The following is a 21,274-nucleotide window of genomic DNA, read 5'->3' on the forward strand; positions in this document are numbered from 1 at the left end:
ACCGCAGCCCCGGCGCGCTCGGAGGCCTCGGGCGCGGGGGCCGCTCGGGGCACGCGGGCGTAACTGCCCCGCGCGCGCCGCACAGCGGGTAGCCGAGGCAACCCGCCCACTAACCCTCGCTCCTCCCAGCAGGCTCCGCGCGAGTGGGCGGGAGCAGGCCGGGGGCGGGGCAGGCGGGGCTTGGTTACCCCGCAGCCCACGGGCCCCCGGGCCCCGACCCCGCCCCTCGGGCCGGGTGTCCAAAGTGAGGTGTGCTGGAGGCCGTGCCCGGGGTCGGGTGTCCCGACCTTTTTGCTAGTATGGTGTTTCTAATTTGTTCTTAAGAATAATGTATAGGTACTTGTGGATCCCCCACTCGGGTCTGGCTTTAGTGAAGCCTCCAGGGAGGGAACCACGCTTGGAAGTCTTTACAGTTGTGTGTTTACAGTTGAAGTTCAGAACACTACTCCAAAATACGTCGCTTGAAAACGGCAAATGCAAGAAAAACACTCTGTCCTTTTTCTTAAAAGCATGAGATGAGATTCCCATGTGAAAGAAGCCCTTCCTATGATAAGGAAAATTCTCAACACAGACGTCAAGGTCAGTAAGTCGCTTTTTACTCCCGTTGGCAAAGTCAGCAGAACACCCCCAGCCCCCTCCTCCCCTCTTTCTCTGGGCTCCCCGTTTGCCCTGCGCAAGCCAAAATGCCACATATCAAAATAATATAAATTGCTCCCCTTGCTTGTGCTCAGGGCTCAGGCCTTGGGAGATGACCCCCCTCTGGGCCCGCCGGTGTAAAATAAACCTCAGCACCCCAAGACCTCCGAGTGCCGCTTGGTTCTTCCGTCAGTGATCCAGTCCGGGTTTTCCAGTATTTTCTGTAACACCTACACTGGAGAGAAAGTAACATTCTTAGAAAGGAGAAGACCAGAGAATTCCGTACAGATTTTGGTTAAAATGTCTTAACCTCCCTAAATAGCTTACTTTTCAACAATCGTTATTCTTTGTCCAACCTTCTTGAAAAGCATCTAAATTTTGCCATTTCTTCGGGTCTTCATTCCTTATGAAGTGTACCATGTCACACTAATGTATTAATTACATTTGTAAGTACAATAATTGCATGTATTAATACATTTGTATGCTTTTCTTCAGTTGATCTGACTTATGTCAATTTAATTCTCAGGCTCAGCTGGAAAAAACCCTAAAAGGGTACTGGGAGAGAATAAATTTCTTTTGATTAAGCCATAATTCGTTGTACTTTGTTACAGCAGCCCTAGGAGTCTAATACATTGTGTTTCCTGAATGTGAGGGTTCATGTCTTTCATTTATTTTCAAAATTCTCAGCCTCCATATTGAACAAAATAGAACTTCTAGAAATAAAAAACAATAGAACAAGATAGGACAGCTAGAAATAAAATAAATCATAACAAAACTAGCTGAAGAGAGAATTAATGAACTAAAAGATAGATCTGATGAAGTTACCCAGAATGTAGCAGAGGGAAGAAATTAAAATCATGAAAGAGAAGTTAAGAGACAGGAGCATATAAAAGGTCTTAACATATGCCTAATTGAAGTCCACAAGGAGAAAAAGTGCTGTTAACCTGGGACCACAGGAAGTTAATTTGTTACCTTGGGAGTTAATTGTTCCTTGTCACAGAAAGTTAATTTGTTCACATAGTATGTAATAAAACCCTAAACCCATGAGGGCAGGCTTGGTTACAGGGCCTCAGGAGTGATTTGTTTGCTTCTACCAGAAGCCTAGGCAAAGACATACAGTTTCCTTGTCATCTATGTCTGCCAGTTGGCAGGTTCCCGGGGCCTGAGCTCTGTGTGGGGTTTCAACCCCACCCTGCCACATGGTGCAGGCCCTAAGGTTCTAGCTCACAGGGGACAGGTACCCCCAGGGCACTTGCAGCCGCAGTCTCTCCACTCCCATCCAGACACCACTGGTTTTCAGCCCCCTCTTCATTTTCATTCCCAGAGAGTTCCCTTATGTCTTAGGAACTCAGCTATGCCTTTTAAAGTATGTTTGTCCTGCTGCACCCCGCGTTTCAAGGTGGTTTACAGCCCCAGGACTTTTCAGCCTCCCCACTCCCTTCAATGTCGCTGTGTATTTTTTGAAGACTCCCTTGTGTGGTCGCACTGGATTCCCTCTGACTTTCCCCATCATCTCTAAGATTCTAGGACTCTTGGTCAAAATGCCCTTTCAGGGCCTCCCGTGCGCCAGAGCCCTTCCTCTAGGAAGCATTCTGGGCCGTTTCTGTCAGATCTCCTCAGATAGGGGATGAACACCCCCTCCTGGGCAGAACTGAGTATTTTCAAAGAGGACCCTGTAATACTGTAATATAGCGATGCATCCGTTACTACCCAGGGAATTGCCCTCTTCATTACAACTCCCCCCAGCCTAGAGGGCTGTGGAGCACCCTGGAATTGGCAATAAATATTTGGGGAATTTAGCTTATCCCTAAAGAGTGACCCCTCTGTGGGGGGACTTCAGACACTTGTGGTCAGGCAAGTTGGAGGAAAAAGAGCCACAGTCACCAGCCCAAATAAACAAATGCACCTGTGTGCCCTCTCACGTGCTCAGGCAACACTGCCATGCACACACAGACGCTCCCACATACACACACGTGTCCGCTCACACATTCACGCGTACACACAGATTGTTTTGAAATGTACCCAAGATTTGTTTTCATCGGGTGGGGTGAGACACTCACACATGGAAATGACTGTCAGGAAGGAAAAGGTTTGTTACCCTCTCCCTGTCCTCCATAGGCAGGAGGCAGAAATGGGATTTGCAGGAACAACCCCAACTTGCAAAACTATTTTCTAAATAGTTTTGAAAAGGCAGGGTGGAGGAGGGGTGTGAAACCTTGGTGGTGCCTGAGTGGCTATGGAGTCACGTGTGGTGTGAAGCAGCCCTGAGCTGCTGTGTGTTGTGAGGGGCGAATGATGCCTGTGGAATGTGAAAGTGGAGCTCTCATCCCAGGAGAGCAGTGTGGCTGCTGCACGGATCCACTGTGGCTATTGCACCTAGATGGCTGGTAAAACTGGTGCAAAGTGGCACACATTTTAATTTTGTAAATGCTAGCAGGATCATCCCAATCAGGAAAAGCTGCCAAGAAAAAGCATTTGTGGAACACAACTTGCTTGCTTTTTGCTGGGAACCCAGCTGAAACTGAGTTCTTTGAGTATTATTGATAACAGAACAAGGCTCCAATAGCTGATGAGTTTTGCCCATTGGAGCCTCCGGACAAAGGAAGATGACACAGGAAAGAAAGGCAATCTCTAAATGGACACACAAAAGAAAGTGTTGGTTTGCTTACAAATTCTTGGTGAAATCAGATGTCTGATCCTTTGAGGCTGGTGATTTTCTGGTCGATGAGCATATTTTTGAGGGGGTCGATTTGGATTCTCGGACTAGGTTGATGAACACTCAGGAAAATGTCGTGTGCCACTTGGACTTGGAAGCCATCTGTCTGCCCTGAAACATCTTGAAGCAAAGCTGCTGGCTTTTTTGGAATTCTGGATTCACAGACCTCATCTTAATTGTCTGGACTTTAAGCTGAAATCCGATACTGTCGGCTATGGGCTGATGAGCTGTGCCCAACTAAAAGGAGGCAGACTGGACGATGCCATCTGATGAACGGGCCACAGGATCAGGGGCGTTGCCATTTAGCACAGCACTCTGTGGGACCCTAAACTGTGTTAAGCAACAAACATTCAGTTGAGTAAATTGAAAGATCAAATTGGCTTTATTCAATGATTCATGAATCAGGCAGCATCCCATATAGCAAGTAGAAAGCTCTGCCAGGTGTAAAAAGGAAAGGTTTTTAGAGGCAGAAAGGGAGCAGAAAAAGGAAATGATTAGCAAAGGGTGCCTTGTTTCCAGCAAGATTGCCTTCCAAGGGGAATGGAAGGCGTTTATCAGGTGGATTATTGTACTAGTGGTGACCAGGCAATTCCATGTCACCTGATTTAAGCTTACATTCCTGGGGGTCTGAAACTGCAGTTAGGTTAGGTGTTAAGCCTTGATTTGCTGACAGGGAATTTAGTACAAATGATTCCATTTGGGGCTTGCTGTTTCTTTCTTAACTGTGAAAACATCATTAATGCTGGCTGGACTGACTCACAAGTGCCCACACAAAAGGACTTACTCTCTGCTAGTACCAACAGCCGATCAGCTGTGTATTTCTGATGCACAGACTGACTGTATGAATCCCGTAAATGCTGGGAGTCGGGGAAGGCAGATAGCAAGGACTGCGACGCCTCCGCCCGATGGGCCTCCAGCCCAGCTCAGGGATGTCTCATGAGGTGCAGTTTGCCGCATGGGGCTGCTAGCCTCGCCTGCCCCCCGGTACACACACTTGAGGACGGTACTTTGCTAACTGCAGCTGTTCTCAGAAAAAGATCTATCTTTCCAGGCTCCTCAGTGATTAATAATCAGGACAAAATGGGTGAGAGGTTATGCAAACCCATTTGAAAACTGTTGAAAATGCAGGATTTTGGCATGATCATTTCCTGAACGTGGTGTGTCCTTCTGGGTAAGTGGTACAAGACGCTTTCTGTGAAACACTTTGTCCAGACAAGGAGTTAGGTGAGAATAGGGGATGTAAAGTTTTGGTTACTACACGGGTCCTTTTGAAGCAGGCAGGGATTGAGCAAGAGGGACTCCATTTTGGAATGAGCCTCCATTTGGGATGTGCACCTAACCTGAAAACATACTCTCAGAATAGCACCTGATCAAGCACAAGTTTTAGGTTAACTTGACCTGTGATGACTTATTATTAACATTCTTTTTTTCTGAAAGCTTGTTCTAGGGCGTCCAAAGAAACCTTTTGGCTAACAGGTTGTGAGATTATAAACTGATGTCTGTTAAACATCAAAGTAGTGCTTCACCTGGAGACATATTGGTGTGAAAACATCAAGGTCAATCACTGTCACACCTCTGAGCCTCCAGACCTTCAAAGACTGCCTTTACGAAGCCCACACCATCTCCTTTCCAGGGAGCCTGACTGTTCTCATCGGCTCCCTTGTGTACAAACTATCTCTAATAACCTCGACCCACTTTCTTCGTCGGAGCTCTGTGTGCATTTCTATGACACTGAAACTCAAGAACCTGGTCTGTGGGGTTCAGACTTTCTGGGTCTCGGCCCCAGCTCCAATGTGTGTGTGTGTGGGGAGGCGGTTTTCCCACGCAGGACGCCAAGCGGTTCTTGACCACCAGCAGGATGGCTGAGAACTCAGTTCCCTCACTCTCTGCCTGGAGACAGCCCCAAATTCCCCAGGGTAAGGGCTCTGTCCTACAAGGCTCCCTGCGGCCCCCGACTCCAGACATCAGTTGCAAGGCCTGTGCTTCTGACCAACCAGCTACAGATTGGACATTCCCATGACCTCCCCCTTAGGTTCAATTAATTTGCGAGAGCAGCTCACAGAGCTCAAGAAAACACGTTTACGAGTTTAATAAAGGACATTGTAAAGGATACAAGTTAGCAGCCAGATGAAGAGACAGTCAGGGCAAGTTTCCAAATAAAGGAGCTTCTGTGCTCCTGGAGCTCGGGGCCTGGCTCGGTGGCCCGTGGGGGTGTCCTGGCTCCCCAGCTCTGGAATTCCCCCCAAACGTCCCCCAGCTTGACAAAGACGCAGGATGTAAGAGAGGGAGAGAGAGAGCAAAATGCTTTTCTTGGGGTTTTGTGGGGGCTTCTTGCATAGACTAAGTGTGGGCCAACGGCTGAGTCACCCCCAACCCCTCTGCCCTCTCGCCTCCCGGGGCTTGGGGCTGGGAGCTGAGAGTTCCTGCCTGCCGATGACATGCTTGGTCCCCTGGCAGCCAGCCCCCTTGGGTGGCGTCCCAAAGACTGTCCAGTAACAAGACACCCGTTGGGCCTCTCTGGCTCTGAAGTGGTTTTGGGAGCTGTGGATGAAGACCAAATTTTATGTATTTTGGTCATCTGAATGACCAATTGTGTGTTTTTTATAACTCATAATATGGTAATGGTACACCCTGATTTCATAATGAGAGAAAAAACCCAAACCAGGCACCTGAGGGGGAGTGAGGTGGGGATGAGCAGGTGGGTGTCGGTGGTTTTTGTTTTTCTTCCTGAAGGAGACCTCCAAGCTGCTGTGAGGGCTCTGAATTCAGAGCGTGAGCCTAGGGTCACGTACGACGAGTGATGACCTTGGCAGGTCAGATGGTCCCAGCCCTGCACCTCCACACACGACACTTCCAGCGTGAGGTGGGTGCACTAGAGTCACGCCAAGCTGGCCCGCTGGGAGCCGACCGTCTCGGGTGTGCCCTCTGAAACCTGGGGCTGAGCTGAGTCACGTGGGTGGATTGAGAACCCCAAAGTGGGAGGCCAGGTGCCCCGTTAACCCGACTACCTAATGGAGGCTCTGCTGGGGTGCCCGAACCCTGTAAGCTGCTGGTTTCCAGGGGGACTGCGGTGCCCTCTGGGATTGTGCTGTGGAGCATGCCTCCCTTTCCTGACAGCCCTGGAAGGCATTCAGGTTAGCTTCAGTCTACAGCTGGAGCGGTTCTGTGCTTGAATTGAGGCTTTGGGCCAGATTTTAAAAAGAACTCATACAGAAACTGCAGGAGAGAACTACCAGGCTTTCAGAGATGGGCTTTGTGGTTAATGGGCCGTGTTTGCTGGCCAAGTCTAGGATCCCTAGATGGCATAACCAACCTCAGGACTGCACATGGGTCTCACCCAGCTTTGTGGGGTCCTACTGATAATAATGTTGCTGTAAAGATGCCTTAGCCAGGGACTAAGGGGTGGACGGTACAGAAAAGAGTTAACAGGCCTGACCACTCCTCTCTGAAAGGCCTGCTTCCAGGGTTGGTCCTTGGCTGGCTTGGAGTTCAGGAGGCTTCCCACCGTTAACCTCAGACCATCAGGAATGGCTCACTGTGCTGAGACCAGGGGTACAAACGGCATGGTTTATGCTGGCCACCTGCTTTCCTTCCAAGAATCTGGAATGTGGACACGTGTCAGGCATGGGATCTCCCTCCAGGAAACCCGTGGGCACTGAGTGTCTGATGAGTTTCCCTGGTGGGTAACATTTCACACGTGTTGTCACAGTTCATCATTGGAAGGGGGCAGTTAATCGTGCCCTGTGTGCCTGCAGCGGGAGGGGATTCTAAGAACTCGTGTCTAGTTCACCCAGACTTTGCTTCATGGATATCCCCAATGCGGAGACTAAAAATGACCCTTGTCTGCAGGCCCATCCTGTCCTGACCCTGGGTGTCTCCTGTCCTCAGCCCCTCAACTGCCCTGTTAAACAGCCATCACAGAATGGATGCTACCAGGTCCCAACCTCAAGGCTCAGACAGGGTGCTGCCACAGAGGGTGTCTGAGGTTCCCCAGTTGTTTGGAGGACAGGAGAGTGGGGCAAGGGGTCTGCAGGCAGAGGGTGCGTCATAAGCAAAGGTACAGATATTGACATATGTGCCTATTTGGGAAGTTGCATCTAGTGACATAGCAAATACCACTGTATCAGGCCAGTATAGCACCTTTGTATCAACTTGATGGACCATTATACAGTCACTTGAATTACAGATAGGTGGACTTCGCAGCAATGTGAAAGTGTGCACAAAAAACAGTGATAAAAATATAACTAGAAAGAAAGAAGCTAGCATCTGGCACAGGGCGCAGTGATTTTTTTTTTTTGGTATCATTAATCTACAATTACATGAGGAACATTATGTTTACTACGCACCCCCCTTCACCAAATCCCCCCGACATAACCCATTACAGTCACTGTACATCAGCGTAGTAAGATGCTATAGAATCACTGCTTGTCTTCTCTGTGTTGCACTGCCCTCCCCGTGCCCCCCCACTACATTATGTGCGCTAATCGTAATGCCCCTTTTTTCCCCCATCTCTGCCTTCCCACCCACTCTCCCCAGTTCCTTTCCCTTTGGTAACTGTTAGTCCATTCTTGGGTTCTGTGAGTCTGCTGCTGTTTTGTTCCTTCAGTTTTTTCTTTGTTCTTATGCTCCACAGAAGAGTGAAATCATTTGATACTTGTCTTTTTCTGCCTGGCTTATTTCACTGAGCATAATACCCTCTAGTTCCATCCATGTTGTTGGAAATGGTAGGATTTGTTTTCTTCTTATGGCTGAATAATATTCCATTGTGTATATGTACCACCTCTTCTTTATCCATTCATCTACTGATAGACACTTATTTTCTTAGCTATTGTAAATAGTGCTGCGATAAACATAGGGGTGCATCTGTCTTTTTCAAACTGGGCTGCTGTATTCATAGGGGAAATTCCTAGGAGTGGAATTCCTGGGTCAAATGGTATTTCTATTTTGAGCTTTTTGAGGAACCTCCATACTGCTTTCCACAATGGTTGAACTAATTTACATTCCCACCAGCAGTGTAGGAGGGTTCCCCTTTCTCCACATCCTCGCTGACATTTGTTGTTGTTTGTCTTTTGGATGGTGGTGATCCTTACTGGTGTGAGGTGATATCTCATTGTGGTTTTAATTTGCATTTCTCTGATAATTAGCAATGTGGAGCATCTTTTCGTGTGTCTGTTGGCCATCTGAATTTCCTCTTTGGAAAAGTGTCTGTTCAGCTCCTCTGCCCATTTTTTAAAAAATTATTATAATTTTTAAAATTTTGGTATCATTAATCTACAATTACATGAAGAACACTATGTTCACCAGGCTCCACCCCTCACCAAGTCCCCCCCATACACCCCACTACAGTCACTGTCCATCAGCGTAGCAAGATGCTGTAGAATCACCACCTGTCTTCTCTGTGTTGCACAGCCCTCCCCGTGCCCCCCCACAACACTATAGATACTAATTGTAACGCCCCCTTTCTTCTTCCCCCCCATCCCTCCCTTCCCACCCATCCTCCCCAGTCCCTTTCCCTTTGGAAACCTCTAGTCCATTCTTGGGTTCTGTGAGTCTGCTGCTGTTTTGTTCCTTCAGTTTTTCTTTGTTCTTATACTCCACAGATGAGTGAAATCATTTGGTACTTGTCTTTCTCTGCCTGGCTTATTTCACTGAGCATAATACCCTCTAGCTCCATCCATGTTGTTGCGAATGGTAGGATTTGTTTCTTCTTATGGCTGAATAATATTCCATTGTGTATATGTACCACATCTTCTTTATCCATTCATCTACTGATGGACACTTAGGTTGCTCCCATTTCTTGCTATTGTAAATAGTGCTGCAATAAACATAGGGGTGCATATGTCCTTTTCAAACTGGGCTGCTGCCTTCTTAGGGTAAATTCCTAGGAGTGGAATTCCTTGGTCAAATGGTATTTCTATTTTGAGCATTCTGAGGAACCTCCATACTGCTTTCCACAATGGTTGAACTAATTTACATTCCCACCAGCAGTGTAGGAGGGTTCCCCTTTCTCCACAACCTTGCCAACATTTGTTGTTGTTTGTCTTTTGGATGGTAGCCATCCTTACTGGTGTGAGGTGATATCTCATTGTGGTTTTAATTTGTATTTCTCTGATGACAAGCAATGTGGAGCATCTTTTCATGTGCCTGTTGGCCATCTGAATTTCTTCTTTAGAGAACTGTCCATTCAGCTCCTCTGCCCATTTTTTAATTGGATTATTTGCCTTTTGTTTGTTGAGGTGTGTGACCTCTTTATATATTTTCAAGTCAGCCCTTTATTGGATCTGTCATTTATGAATATATTCTCCCATACTGTAGGGTACCTTTTTGTTCTATTGGTGGTGTCCTTTGATGTACAGAAGCTTTTCAGCTTGATATAGTCCCACTTGTTCATTTTTGCTTTTGTTTCCCTTGCCCAGGGAGATATGTTCATGAAGAGGTCGCTCATGTTTATGTCCAAGAGATTTTTGCCTATGATTTTTTTCTAAGAGTTTAATGGTTTCATGACTTACATTCAGGTCTTTGATCCATTTTGAATTTACTTTTGTGTATGGGGTTTAGACAATGACCCAGTTTCATTCTCTTACATGTAGCTGTCCAGTTTTGCCAACACCAGCTGTTGAAGAGGCTGTCATTTTCCCATTGTATGTCCATGGCTCCTTTATCATATATTAATTGATCATATATGTTTGGGTTAATATCTGGAGTCTCTATTCTGTTCCACTGGTCTGTGGGTCTGTTCTTGTGCCAGTATCAAATTGTCTTGATTACTGTGGCTTTGTAGTAAAGCTTGAAGTTGGGAAGCGTGATCCCCCCTGCTTTATTCTTCCTTCTGAGGATTGCTTTGGCTATTCGGGGTCTTTGGTGTTTCCATATGAATTTTAGAACTATTTGTTCCAGTTCATTGAAGAATGCTTTTGGTATTTTGGTAGGGATTGCATTGAATCTGTATATTGCTTTGGGCAGGATGGCCATTTTGACGTTATTAATTCTTCCTAGCCAGGAGCATGGGATGAGTTTCCATTTGTTAGTGTCCTCTTTAATTTCTCTTAAGAGTGTCTTGTAGTTTTCAGGGTTTAGGTCTTTCACTTCCTTGCTTAGGTTTGTTCCTAGGTATTTTATTCGTTTTGATGCAGTTGTGAATGGAATTGTTTTCCTGATTTCTCTTTCTGTTAGTTCATCGTTAGTGTATAGGAAAGCCACAGATTTCTGTGTATTAATTTTGTATCCTGCAACTTTGCTGAATTCCTATATTAGTTCTAGTAGTTTTGCAGTGGAGTCTTTTTTATGTACAATATCATGTCATCTGCAAATAGTGACAGTTTGACTTCGTCTTTACCAATCTGGATTCCTTGTATTTCTTTGTGTTGTCTGATTGCCGTGGCTAGGACCTCCAGTACTATGCTGAATAACAGTGGGGATAGTGGGCATCCCTGTCTTGTTCCTGATCTTAGAGGAAAAGCTTTCAGCTTCTCGCTGTTAAGTATGATGTTGGCTGTGGGTTTGTCATATATGGCCTTTATCATGATGAGATACTTGCAGGGCGCAGTGATTTTTACAGATATTTTCACAATCATGCCTTACAACACACCTGTGTTTGGAGAAATTATCCTCATTTGACAGCAAAAGACACCAGTACACAAAGAGGTTAATAACATGCCTGAGATCATGTAGCTTACGAGTGAAAGAGTCAGGATCTAAAACCAGGTTTTTTCCTACTGTGCCTTCCAAGCTCCCAGCACACACACATCCCCACACCACACACCACACACACCCTTCATGTGCACTGTGAAAATTAAATAAGGGGAACCTCCCTGACCTGGAGTTGGGAGGCCCGCCGAGAAGCTCTCACGCCCACTGCAACTCCATAAGAAGAGACAGACGCCAGACTGCTTGAGCTCTTCTCCCACCAGCAGGGAGAAGACGGCTTCCACCTCCCACCTCCCCACTGCAGCCCAGCCAGTGAGAGGTCACGATACGTGGGACTCCCATGTTACTTCACTGGACTTTGTGCTTAGAATAGGCCTCCCACCTCGGCGCCTTTATACGAGTGCCCCTCTCCTTTGCTCCCTGCACTAGCCTGTGATTCTGTCACAGCCTGCATGTCCTAGATTGCAACTCTCTGCTCTTCCTGAATAAACCCGTTTTTGCTGATAAAAAAACTTTTTTAAGGTTAAAAACACCCACAGTGTTTTTGGACAGTGACTGTAAAGGAGTATATAGGGGGGACCTGGTATGGGGGAGAGCCTAGTAAACAAAGTATTCGTCATGTAAGTGTAGATTAATGATTAAAAAAAAAAAAAAAAAAAGCTGTTCCTATGTGGTGACCTCTAATGAGTTCTACACAAGGGTATAAAGGGCATATAAAAGTGTAGGCAAAGGGTCTGTTTGTGTTTATACAGAGGATCAAAGCCTAATTTGGCTACCCCAAAAATGAACTAAGATATGATATGAAAAAGAACTTCCAACATCTGCACTCTCTGGAAGACTCATGCCAGAAGATGATCATCAAAAAACCCCAACAAAGATCCACGCACTGCTACAGGTGTAGATGCACTCATCCCACCAGTTCCTGGACTTGCCATGGGAATGATGAAGGAGATATCTAAGCTGGCCTGTGCATACAGTAAAACAAAAATTTGACTGGATCTGTACTGTTGGAACTCAACCAAGAATTAGGAGAAGTGCAAATTGTAGCGCTCCAAAGTCTTACAACTACAGACTATTTATCGTTAAAAGAACATATGGGATTTGAACAGTCCCCAGGAATGGGTTTTTCTAGTTTATCTGAATTCTCTCAGACTGTTTAAGTTCAGTCGGACAATATCCACCATATCATAGATAAGTTTTCACAAATGCCTAAGGTGCCTAACTGGTTTCCTTGGTTTCACTGGAGATGGCTGGTAATTACAGGTATGCTTTGGTTAGGTAACTATATTCCTATTATGTTAATGTGTGTGCACAATTTAATTAGTAGTTTAAAACCTATCCATGCTGAAGTTACTCTACAAGAAGATATGTCAAAGAAATAATCAATCTTCCCAGGTTTTCTTCTGCCTGCTACTTCTATAGCTTTTCTTCTTCCTACCTAATCACAACCTTTAAATAGAACTTGTGCCACATGTCGAATTTACTGAGTATCATAATTCTTCCAAATGGTAAAGACACCTCAAGACAAATGCTGGGCATAGAAGCCACAGGGCATAAATATGCAAAGAAGTAAAAAGCTAACCTTTTCAAACAATAAGGCTTCTCTCTCACTTACCAACTTAACATTTCCCTGTATGGCCCCGGAAGATGACTGGTTAGCCAGAGACGGGTAAGATTCCTCAAGGGAGGAACAACCTAAGACAGGCACAGTCGCAGGGGGGCCATCTGGTGAGAAAATGGGGAGCAGCAGAGGTGAGGCTTAGAACCTCCCCCCTCATGTTCTGAGAGAAATCTTCTGCATACGTGGATGTTTATTGCCCTCGTCTAGCTCGGATTAACACATAGTCTACAGGCACACACCTGATCATCTACGTTTGCTCTCTTACAACACTAAACTCTGTTTTCTACCTTTATCTCGTATCTACCTACCACTTCAGCATTTTATTAAAAATAATAATAATAGAGAAATGTGGTATCCACATATAAATCAAGTTTAAAAATCAAATGAATAGTCATATTTGAACTGTTTATAGTTCATAATGCATGAACAAAACCGAAAGCTTCTGTGATGACTGCCCTTGCACTGTTCACCATGTAACTTATTCATTATGTAAGAATTTGTTCTCCATGTAAGAATTTGTTCGTTATGCATCAGAAGATTGGAGACTGACGAAAATTAGGCTTGGGGTGGATTAATGATTGTGCATTGAGTATTGACCCCCCTATACAGAAATTTATTGTGGTTAACAACTATTTGATCAATAAATATGAGAGATGCCCTCACAAAATATATATATATATATATATATATATATATATATATATATATATATTTAAACACACTTCCAATTGTAAAATAAATAAGTAACCGGGATGTAATGTATAGCATAAGGAATATAGTCAAAATATTGTAACAACTTGGTATGGTGATACCTGGTACCTAGAATTATCATGTATATAAATGTTGAATCACTGTGTTGTACACCTGAAACTAATGTAATGCAATACTGTTGTCAACTACCCTTCAATAAAAAAAAGAAACAAAAAAAACACCCACACCCACACTAGACACCTTACCCTTACTCCGCACACACACCCACACACACTCTTCCAATACTGTTGGGACAAGCACTGCCTACTTGTAACCTCTGGTCCAATAATAACCACATGCCCACCCGCCCACCCTGCCCCCAGTTAGGTATGTGGTGTGTTAATGGCCCGGCACTGGCCACATCCAGGTCGCCTTACCGATAGAAATATCTTGTTGGGAAACAGACCCCTCTTGCGAAGGTTTTGCCCTGGGGGCACTGGTTGCACAAAAATGATTCCTTCTGACAAAACACAGTATAGTCATACATCATGGCACCCACATAGTTTGGCCCATGCCCGCATCCATGAGTATCTGGGCTGGCATGCCGACTACATACTCTTTGGCATTCACATAGTCTGTCCCCTCACCCCATATATGCAGTTCCTTCCTGCCCAGAGAGCAGCGTGCAGCCTCGTGCAACCCCTGTACCCAGTCCCAGTCACTGGAAGGTCTCTCCAGTGCTTGCCCATCGGTCTTGTGACCAGCAAACCCGTTCAAGCCTAGGTGTGTGTGTGTGGATGAAAGTTCTCAGAGAGCCCCCCAGGACAGGGATGGAGTTGTGCTTTCCTGACAGTGAATCTCCTAATTTTAGGGACTTTTGCAATCTGGACAGGCTGAGGATTTCCTAAGTAAGTCCGGGTTCATTTTTACCTGACAATTCTCCCCTCACTTTTCCCTTCTCCTCACATAGTTTACTATAAGCAGGAAGAAGAAACCGGGCCACACCTTCAACAGTTGGCCTGGAATCTCAACTACATTTCCAAGTTCATGGTTTATAAGCTTTGCCTTCCACAAACCCAGAGGACACAACTTAGCTAAGTTTCTGTCACTATGGATCTGGATCCCCTGGACCCTCCTAGCTGGTTAGTATAACTTTTTCTTGAGAAGGGCAGAAACTCCTCTGGTTTAGGCAAAAAGAGGCATTTCCTGGAACACTGATAGAACTGGAGGAGAGGGGAGGTGAACTGGTGGGCAGGGCTAACCTGCTGCTCTCTAACTCTCCTTTTCTTTGTTTCTATGAGTAAATAATTCGAAGATTCTTTCTCTCAGGGCAGCCTGTTTAGCCAGCTCTGCAAATGCGACCACACCGGTGGCCCCAGCTCGTGGTACCCACATTTACCTCCCCAGAAGGTCCTCCTCTCCTGATACAATTTCCAAAAGACCAAAGAACCGTTCGCTTCACCTGCTTGGGTCACAGGTCAGAGGGCTTGGCTACTGGGAAAGGTTCGTCTGGAGCGGAGCGGGGCGCCCAGCCCTGGGCCACCACTGTGGCTCCTGGGAAGATACGGAGCGGGGTGGGCAGAGTGAGAACAAGGAGGGTCTGGAGCGGACCTGAGGCCCTGCGGCTGTCGTCTCCCTGACCCCAGATCCTGGTAACCTGCCTTCCGCACACTCTCACTGCTCTGCCTTCCAGGACCACCAGCCTGTCTGTTCCCAGGTCAGGGCCAGGCCTGGGACCCCATCAGGCAGTGGCTGCAAAAGCATGCCTGCACCTGCCGGCCCAACACCCCGCTCCCCGCGGCCCCCTCCCACCCGTGCACGGGACCCTGGTGAGATGTGGGTGGGCAAGTTGCCCCCACTGACCCGCAGAGTTCTCCTGCGCACTGCCTGGGATCCAGGGGCATCACCAGGTGTTGGTGGGGTCGGGTCGGGGTCTGGGCAGGGGCCGACCAGGTTCTGCTTGGAGGAGGTTGGGGTGGGGATGGGGCGGGGTTGGGAGCCGGTCCAACAGCTTTAGTGTTGAGGTCCCAGAGGGGTGGAGCCTGAGCCCTACTTCCCGGGCCTCCAGGCGCCCAGGCACAGCCGCTGCTCAGTCCGTCCCCCGCTCCACACCACCATGGGCCTGGAGCTGTACCTGGACCTGCTGTCCCAGCCCTGCCGCGCCGTCTACATCTTCGCTAAGAAGAACGGCATCCCCTTCGAGCTGCGCCCTGTGGAGCTGTTCAAAGGTGGGCCCTGGCCAGCCCCCTCCCAAGTGTCCGCAGGCCCCGAGCACCGCTGGCTCCCCATCCGGCAACCCTCGTGTCCACACCAGCCTGGCCTTCCTCCCTCATCTCCTGCGGTGACTCCCACCAGAGAGCGCCCTTGGCGTGTGGCCTTGGACAGGTCACAGGCCCTTGGACAGGTCACAGGCTTTCCCCTCTGAAAAGGAGAATAATGTTACCGTCCACTTGTGGGGTGGGGGAAATATTTAAACAGGTTTCCAGAGTTCCTGCCTTGAAAGCACGTACATGTTTACATTCATAAAAACCCTGAAGACGCGGGGAGTCTGCTGCCCTGTTGTGAGAGCCAAGAGATGGGAGTAGCCGCGCCCCCCTCCCCGCCTCCCCTCCCCTCCCCAGGCCTGCCTAGATAACAGCTCTGTCCACCTGCAGCCCCTTGGCTGCTGCAAAGCATCACGCCCTCCCCACCGCACGGCGGGGCAGGGGGGCCCACACAGAGAGTGGGGCGGCTTCAGGCGGACCCCCAGCCCCTGCTGCCTCTCAGCCAGCCAGCCAGGGGCTCTGGTTGGGGAGGAAGAGGGGAGGCAGAGCCGGTGCGGTTCCTGCAGTTGCTCCGCAGGCCTTCCCTGATGCCCTCGTCCACAGGGCAGCACCTGACCGGGGCGCTCTTCCAGAAGAGCAGCAGCCTGCAGCGGCTGCCCACCCTCAAGGACGGCGACTTCGTCTTGACTGAAAGGTGCTCTTCTTCCCTTCCGACTCCTAAGCCCCCAGCGCTGCGGCCCCTGGCTCGCCCACTGGGCAGGGAGGGCAGAGGTGGAAGGGAGCAGCCGGGCCTGGGCCCAGAAGGCCAGGGCTTCACGCAGCACCTCTCTTGTCTTCAGCCACCTCCTCAGGCACCCAGGGGTGTCTGTCTATCCCAGACTTGGGGGCGTGAGAGGAGACCTTCTTCCGGTGTTGAACAGAGTAGGTGCAGCAGGTAGAAGCTGTAAGGGCCTCTCCAGCCTCCACACGGGGTGCTCCCCAGAGCCTGCCAGGACCATCATGGTGAGGGCCAGCCCCCAGGTAGGAAGAGGACAGGAGGTCAGGAAGCTCCAGGAGTGAGGCCCGGAGAACCGGTTAGAGGGGACCCGCTGCAGGTCTGAGGACATGCTGCCCGTCCTGGTCTCTAACCCATGCAAGGTACTCAGTGGAGTGTCTACTGCGTGCTAGCCCCATGCAGGGTTTCAGACACCCAGGAAATCTTTTCTGCACTGTGCAGCCTTGGCCAAGTCACTTAACTATTCTGAGCCTTATTTTCCTCATGTGCAAACAAGGTAAGAGTCTCTACCTCATATGTGGCTTCTGGGATATCACAGAGGTGAAGTTCTTAAGGTGCAAAGCAGAAGTCTGACCAGGAGTCAGTGCCTGAGGTGGCAAAGTGAAGAGGGGACTCGGCAGGGTACAGTCGGGGGTGGGAGGAGGCAGGGCCCTGGAGCTGGGGATGCGGGGGGTGGTCAGGGGAGGAGGTCATCAAGTGCAGAGAAGCCCCAGAGCCCCACCGCGGGATGGGAGCAGCCAGGGATGAAGGCCATGAGCCAGGGTCCTTACGGTCACTCTTCCTGCCCTGTCCCCAGTGTGGCCATTATGATTTACCTGAGCTTTAAGTACCAGACGGCAGAGCACTGGTACCCCCCTGACCTGCATGCCCGTGCCCGCATCCACGAGTACCTGGGCTGGCACGCCGACTGCATCCGTGGCGTGTTCGGTGTGCTCCTGTGGACCAAGGTGAGGAGAACCATCCGGAGAGTGGCTGAGTATCAGAGACCTGGTAGGAGGCAGGGTCATAGACTAAGACCACCCTTCGCCCCCATCAGGTCCTGGCGCCACTCATTGGGGTCCAAGTGCCTGAGGAGAAGGTGCAGCGCAACAGGACCGCCATGGACCAGGCACTGCAGGTGCTGCAGGACAAGTTCCTGGGGGACAGGGCCTTCCTCACCGGCCGGCAGGTGGCACTAGCTGACCTCCTGGCACTGGAGGAACTGATGCAGGTATGAGCTCTGCCCGTGGAGCGGCATCTGAGGGCCGCATCCCGCCTTTTGCTGAAGCCTAGAGAAAACTAGGAATTTGCCCAGAATCACAAAGAAAGTTTCTGGCTAAACTGGTGCTGGAACCCTGGCCTCCTGCTTCTCTCCTGGGTGTGGGTTTCATCCTGGTGCCCTTGGGCCCTGAGGCTGGCCACATTGCCCTGGGCCTCACATGGGGGCTGGGGAAGGGACCTGACAGCTGTGCCAATGCTCCTCGCATTGGGGCTTCAGTATCCCCTTAACTTTCCTCTCCTTGTTCCCACAGCCCGTGGCTCTTGGCTATGACCTGTTTGAGGGACGGCCACAACTGGCAGCATGGTGTGAGCGAGTGGAGACTTTCCTGGGTACTGATCTACTCCAGGAGGCCCGCAGCTCTATCTTGAACGTCATGGAACGTGTGGCCAAAAAAACATTCCTGGACCCCCTGCCAGAAGCCTATCCATTTATGCTGCTTCGTATTTCCAAGATCCCCTGAAGGGTCTTAGCAGGAGACTGATAGTTGGGAGGCCCGGAGATTAGCAATAAAGATTGGCTCTGTTGCTCACGTGCCCCTTTTCCTCTTGTCTGTCTCTTGTCTCTGACTCCAGGAGGAGCTCTGCACAGGCAGGACACAAGAGGTCCTCAGCAGTGCTGCTTCTCAGGTGCAGCAGATATGATCAGTAGAACACTAAAATCTACCAATATATAAAGAGCTCCTAAAATTCAATAACACGAAGGAAAAAAAACAACTAAAAATTAGTACATGTCATTGGTCTTTTAGGTATAATGAAGATTCAGAATATGTGAGATATGTGAGTAAGGAACCAAAAATTACTGGCTTTATCACATTGTCATATATATGGAGTAAAGTACATCCCAAAGCAACTGCACAGATACTAAGTCAATATAACATTATTACCAGGGCAACAAAATATTAAGTAAGACAAATTAGAATTACAAACTATTAAAGGATATAGATTATGTTTCACAGGACATAGTAACACTTTTGAAGTCTGGGAAACTTACAAAAAAAGACTTAAAAAAGGACTTCTTTTAATCAGCACTCCTGTCTTCCAGTAGTTTCAGAATAACAGCAAACAGTGGAGTTATAGACTGATGGGTATCAGTTGGAGGCTATCCATGGCATGGAGCCCACATCAAATATTTTAACAGAATTTAATATAAATAATTGGTGACAGGCACTAGAGAAATCCAATGGCAGAGAAAACCCAGATTATCACAGAGGTGGCCACCGCTTCTAGGGCTGGGGGACCAAGGGAAGAAATCTGCATTATTAAAATCTAGGTGCCAGAGGAGAGGCCCCACAGAGCTCACCTCTGAGGAGGGGGCTGCTGCTTCCTGAACTCCATGGAGGGCCCCGTGGGGCTGAAGTCAGGCCTTGGAGATGGGCCCCAGATGGTACTGGTATCTCGCAGAGTGAGTGACAAAACTGGTCCTGGGAGTGTTGGGAAAACTGCAAACCAAGTTCAACTGCAGTTACTGTAAAATCTGCTGCCTGAGCAAAGACCACTGGTGTGATGTGGACAGTGTCAAGAGCCTTCTGCCTTGTTCAGCCCCCAACTCAGTTTATGGTACCTACTGTTTTCAGGGCAGGGTTAATACCTTCTGTAATACCCACGGTGTCTGGCAACTCCAGTACCTTCATCTGAATCCCAAATGTGTCCAGCCATCCTGAAATTCCTTGTAACCCACCGAGGGGTTAAATCCCTCTGTCAGAGAATCTGGTGGCCCATTGCAAGCCTGGGGCTGTTTCTGCCTGGAAATCAGAATGGCTCCGCTTATTTGAACAGGAATACTAAGAGAAAAACAATTCTGAGGAAAACAGATTTCCTCACATCAGATTTTCTACCCAATCAAAATACTCCTTTAAGAAGATAGGAAAATGTCAGCTGCGCCCTTCTCCTCACCTACCTAACGAACGCAGGTGTGCCAGAGGGAGGGAGTTTGACCAACCGAAGACAGAAGACATTGGCCTCAAGACCACACTGGCATCTGGAACTGGGTCAGAACTGATGGGCTCAATTCCAGGGGTGGCCACCCTCAACGAACTGTGGTGACAGCCTTGGGAATGATGGGAAGTGGGGTTTATGATCATTAAGTCCAGAAGTAACATAGACAGGCTGGGTGAGAGACTTCTGCCTTCCAGTCCGTGACGTAGACGAGCTGTAGCGGATACTTTGACCTTTCTTCCTTATTCCGTGGTTCTAGCTGCTAATCCTGGAGCTCACTGCCAGGTTTGTTTTGATTTATTTATGTATTTTTAAATCTCCAGTAATCTCATTTTGGCATCTCCTTCCAGGCAGTGAAAGAGCTTTTGGCTGTCCTCCTGGTGAACCCTGAGCTCTGGGGATGGGGAAGCTTTCCATTGACCCCGGTCACACTCCAAGGTGACATCTCTCCCTGCGCTCTGACCTCTGCCCTGGCCACCCTGCTCTGCCCTGCCGTCAGCCTGGACCTGAGGTCCCGGTTCAGCTGCACTATCATCTTCTACAGAAGGAATGGCGTCCCCTCGGAGCTGGACACAGTGGGGCTGCTCAGAGGCCCCGTCCCTCCCAAGCCACCCCCCCTTAACCCCGTTCCCTTTCTCTGAGCCCAGAACTGTTGGGTTCTCTTCCGTCTGCCTCTGTGCCGGGCAGGCTCCCTTACCCCGAAGGGAAGGCGGTCACGTGAGAGCACAGCCACCACCCCACGCCCCTTCCCTGTGGACCTTGGTCAGCGTCTTGGACAGCTTAGGTCGCTGTAACAAAAATACCATAGACTGGGTGGCTTAAACAGCAAACATTTATTTCTCACATTCTGGAGGTCAGGAAGGGCAAGATGACGGTGCTAGTAAATTTGGTGTCTGAGAGAACACTTCTGGTTCATAGATGAGGGAAAAGGGAGCTCTCTGGGGTGTCCTTCATAAAGGCACTAATCCCATTCGTGAAACCTCCACCGCACGGCCTGACCACCTCCCGAAGGCCCCGCCTCCTAACACTATCACCTGAGGGTGGGATTTCATCACATGCAGTTTGGCTGGGGGAGGGGGCCCCACAGCATACAGGCAGGTCCCAAGCCTTGCCAGCGTGGTGATCTGGGCAGCTGAGAGGGCCTGCCCGGGTGGAGGAGAGGAACAGTGGCTTCCTGGCCCTGGTCCCATTCAGCTGCCTGTGTCCTAATCCCCCGCCCTAGGGCATAATTTGAAGGAGCATTTTGCCCTGGTGACAAACCGAGGAGGGTGTTTGTCCTGTAGGATGGCAACTTTAATTTGGTTGAAAGATACCCGCAGTTCCCCCCAGCACCCCCTCCCCCACTGGGGGTCCTCAGGCCCCTGCTGGTCCTGACTCCGGCAGCACCGGGTATGAGCCGAGTCCCTGTCTGGGTGCCAGTGGCTCGGCCTGCTCTCCCAGCCCCTGAGGGTCATCACACCCACTGTCTTTTTTTTCACCAGTAGGTGAAAAAATTTCATTGCATGGTTGTCTTTAAAAGCACAAAAGCACTATGTTCTTCATACAGAAACCTTGGTACAGATGTCATCCTTTCTGGAAAGTCATTATATAGACCCTCTCAAAGAAACATGCACCCCATGAGATGGTTTTAGTGAGGTTGCTTGGAAAAAACTCACCTCAGGACTGATTTCTAAACCATGCCCACCACTCTGCATCTTTGTGTTCGAAGTATCGGTTCTTGTCCTCACTAC

General features: G+C 48.8%; 1 protein-coding gene and 1 long non-coding RNA gene across 3 annotated transcripts; both read left to right on the forward strand.

Moving 5' to 3' along the window:
- Nucleotides 1–220: 220 nt before the first annotated feature.
- Nucleotides 221–15,050, forward strand: LOC130680657 (uncharacterized). 2 transcript variants are annotated; one of them, XR_008993697.1, is made up of 3 exons: nucleotides 221–579; nucleotides 14,640–14,813; nucleotides 15,004–15,050. It is a non-coding gene; the product is annotated as an uncharacterized LOC130680657 (long non-coding RNA). The 2 variants fall into 2 exon arrangements; XR_008993696.1 differs by lacking the exons at nucleotides 14,640–14,813; nucleotides 15,004–15,050 and adding an exon at nucleotides 732–1,227.
- A 310-nt stretch (nucleotides 15,051–15,360) lies between these two features.
- Nucleotides 15,361–18,143, forward strand: LOC130680656 (glutathione S-transferase theta-2B-like). Its single transcript, XM_057491704.1, has 5 exons — nucleotides 15,361–15,538; nucleotides 16,178–16,268; nucleotides 17,146–17,296; nucleotides 17,386–17,559; nucleotides 17,861–18,143. The coding sequence occupies exons 1-5, from the start codon at nucleotides 15,427–15,429 to the stop codon at nucleotides 18,068–18,070; spliced, it is 738 nt and encodes a 245-aa protein (XP_057347687.1). The 5' UTR covers nucleotides 15,361–15,426; the 3' UTR covers nucleotides 18,071–18,143.
- Nucleotides 18,144–21,274: the final 3,131 nt, after the last annotated feature.

The sequence above is a fragment of the Manis pentadactyla genome, chromosome 14 (assembly GCF_030020395.1).
Source record: "Manis pentadactyla isolate mManPen7 chromosome 14, mManPen7.hap1, whole genome shotgun sequence".
Lineage (NCBI taxonomy): Eukaryota > Metazoa > Chordata > Mammalia > Pholidota > Manidae > Manis > Manis pentadactyla.

Bases quoted from the DNA above. Each gene is read 5' to 3' on its own strand.
- LOC130680656 (XM_057491704.1), top strand. From the start codon at position 15,427: ATGGGCCTGGAGCTGTACCTGGACCTGCTGTCCCAGCCCTGCCGCGCC. The intron at 17,297-17,385 runs GTGAGGAGAACC...CGCCCCCATCAG, and splicing joins GTGTGCTCCTGTGGACCAAG to GTCCTGGCGCCACTCATTGG. The intron at 17,560-17,860 runs GTATGAGCTCTG...TTGTTCCCACAG, and splicing joins CACTGGAGGAACTGATGCAG to CCCGTGGCTCTTGGCTATGA.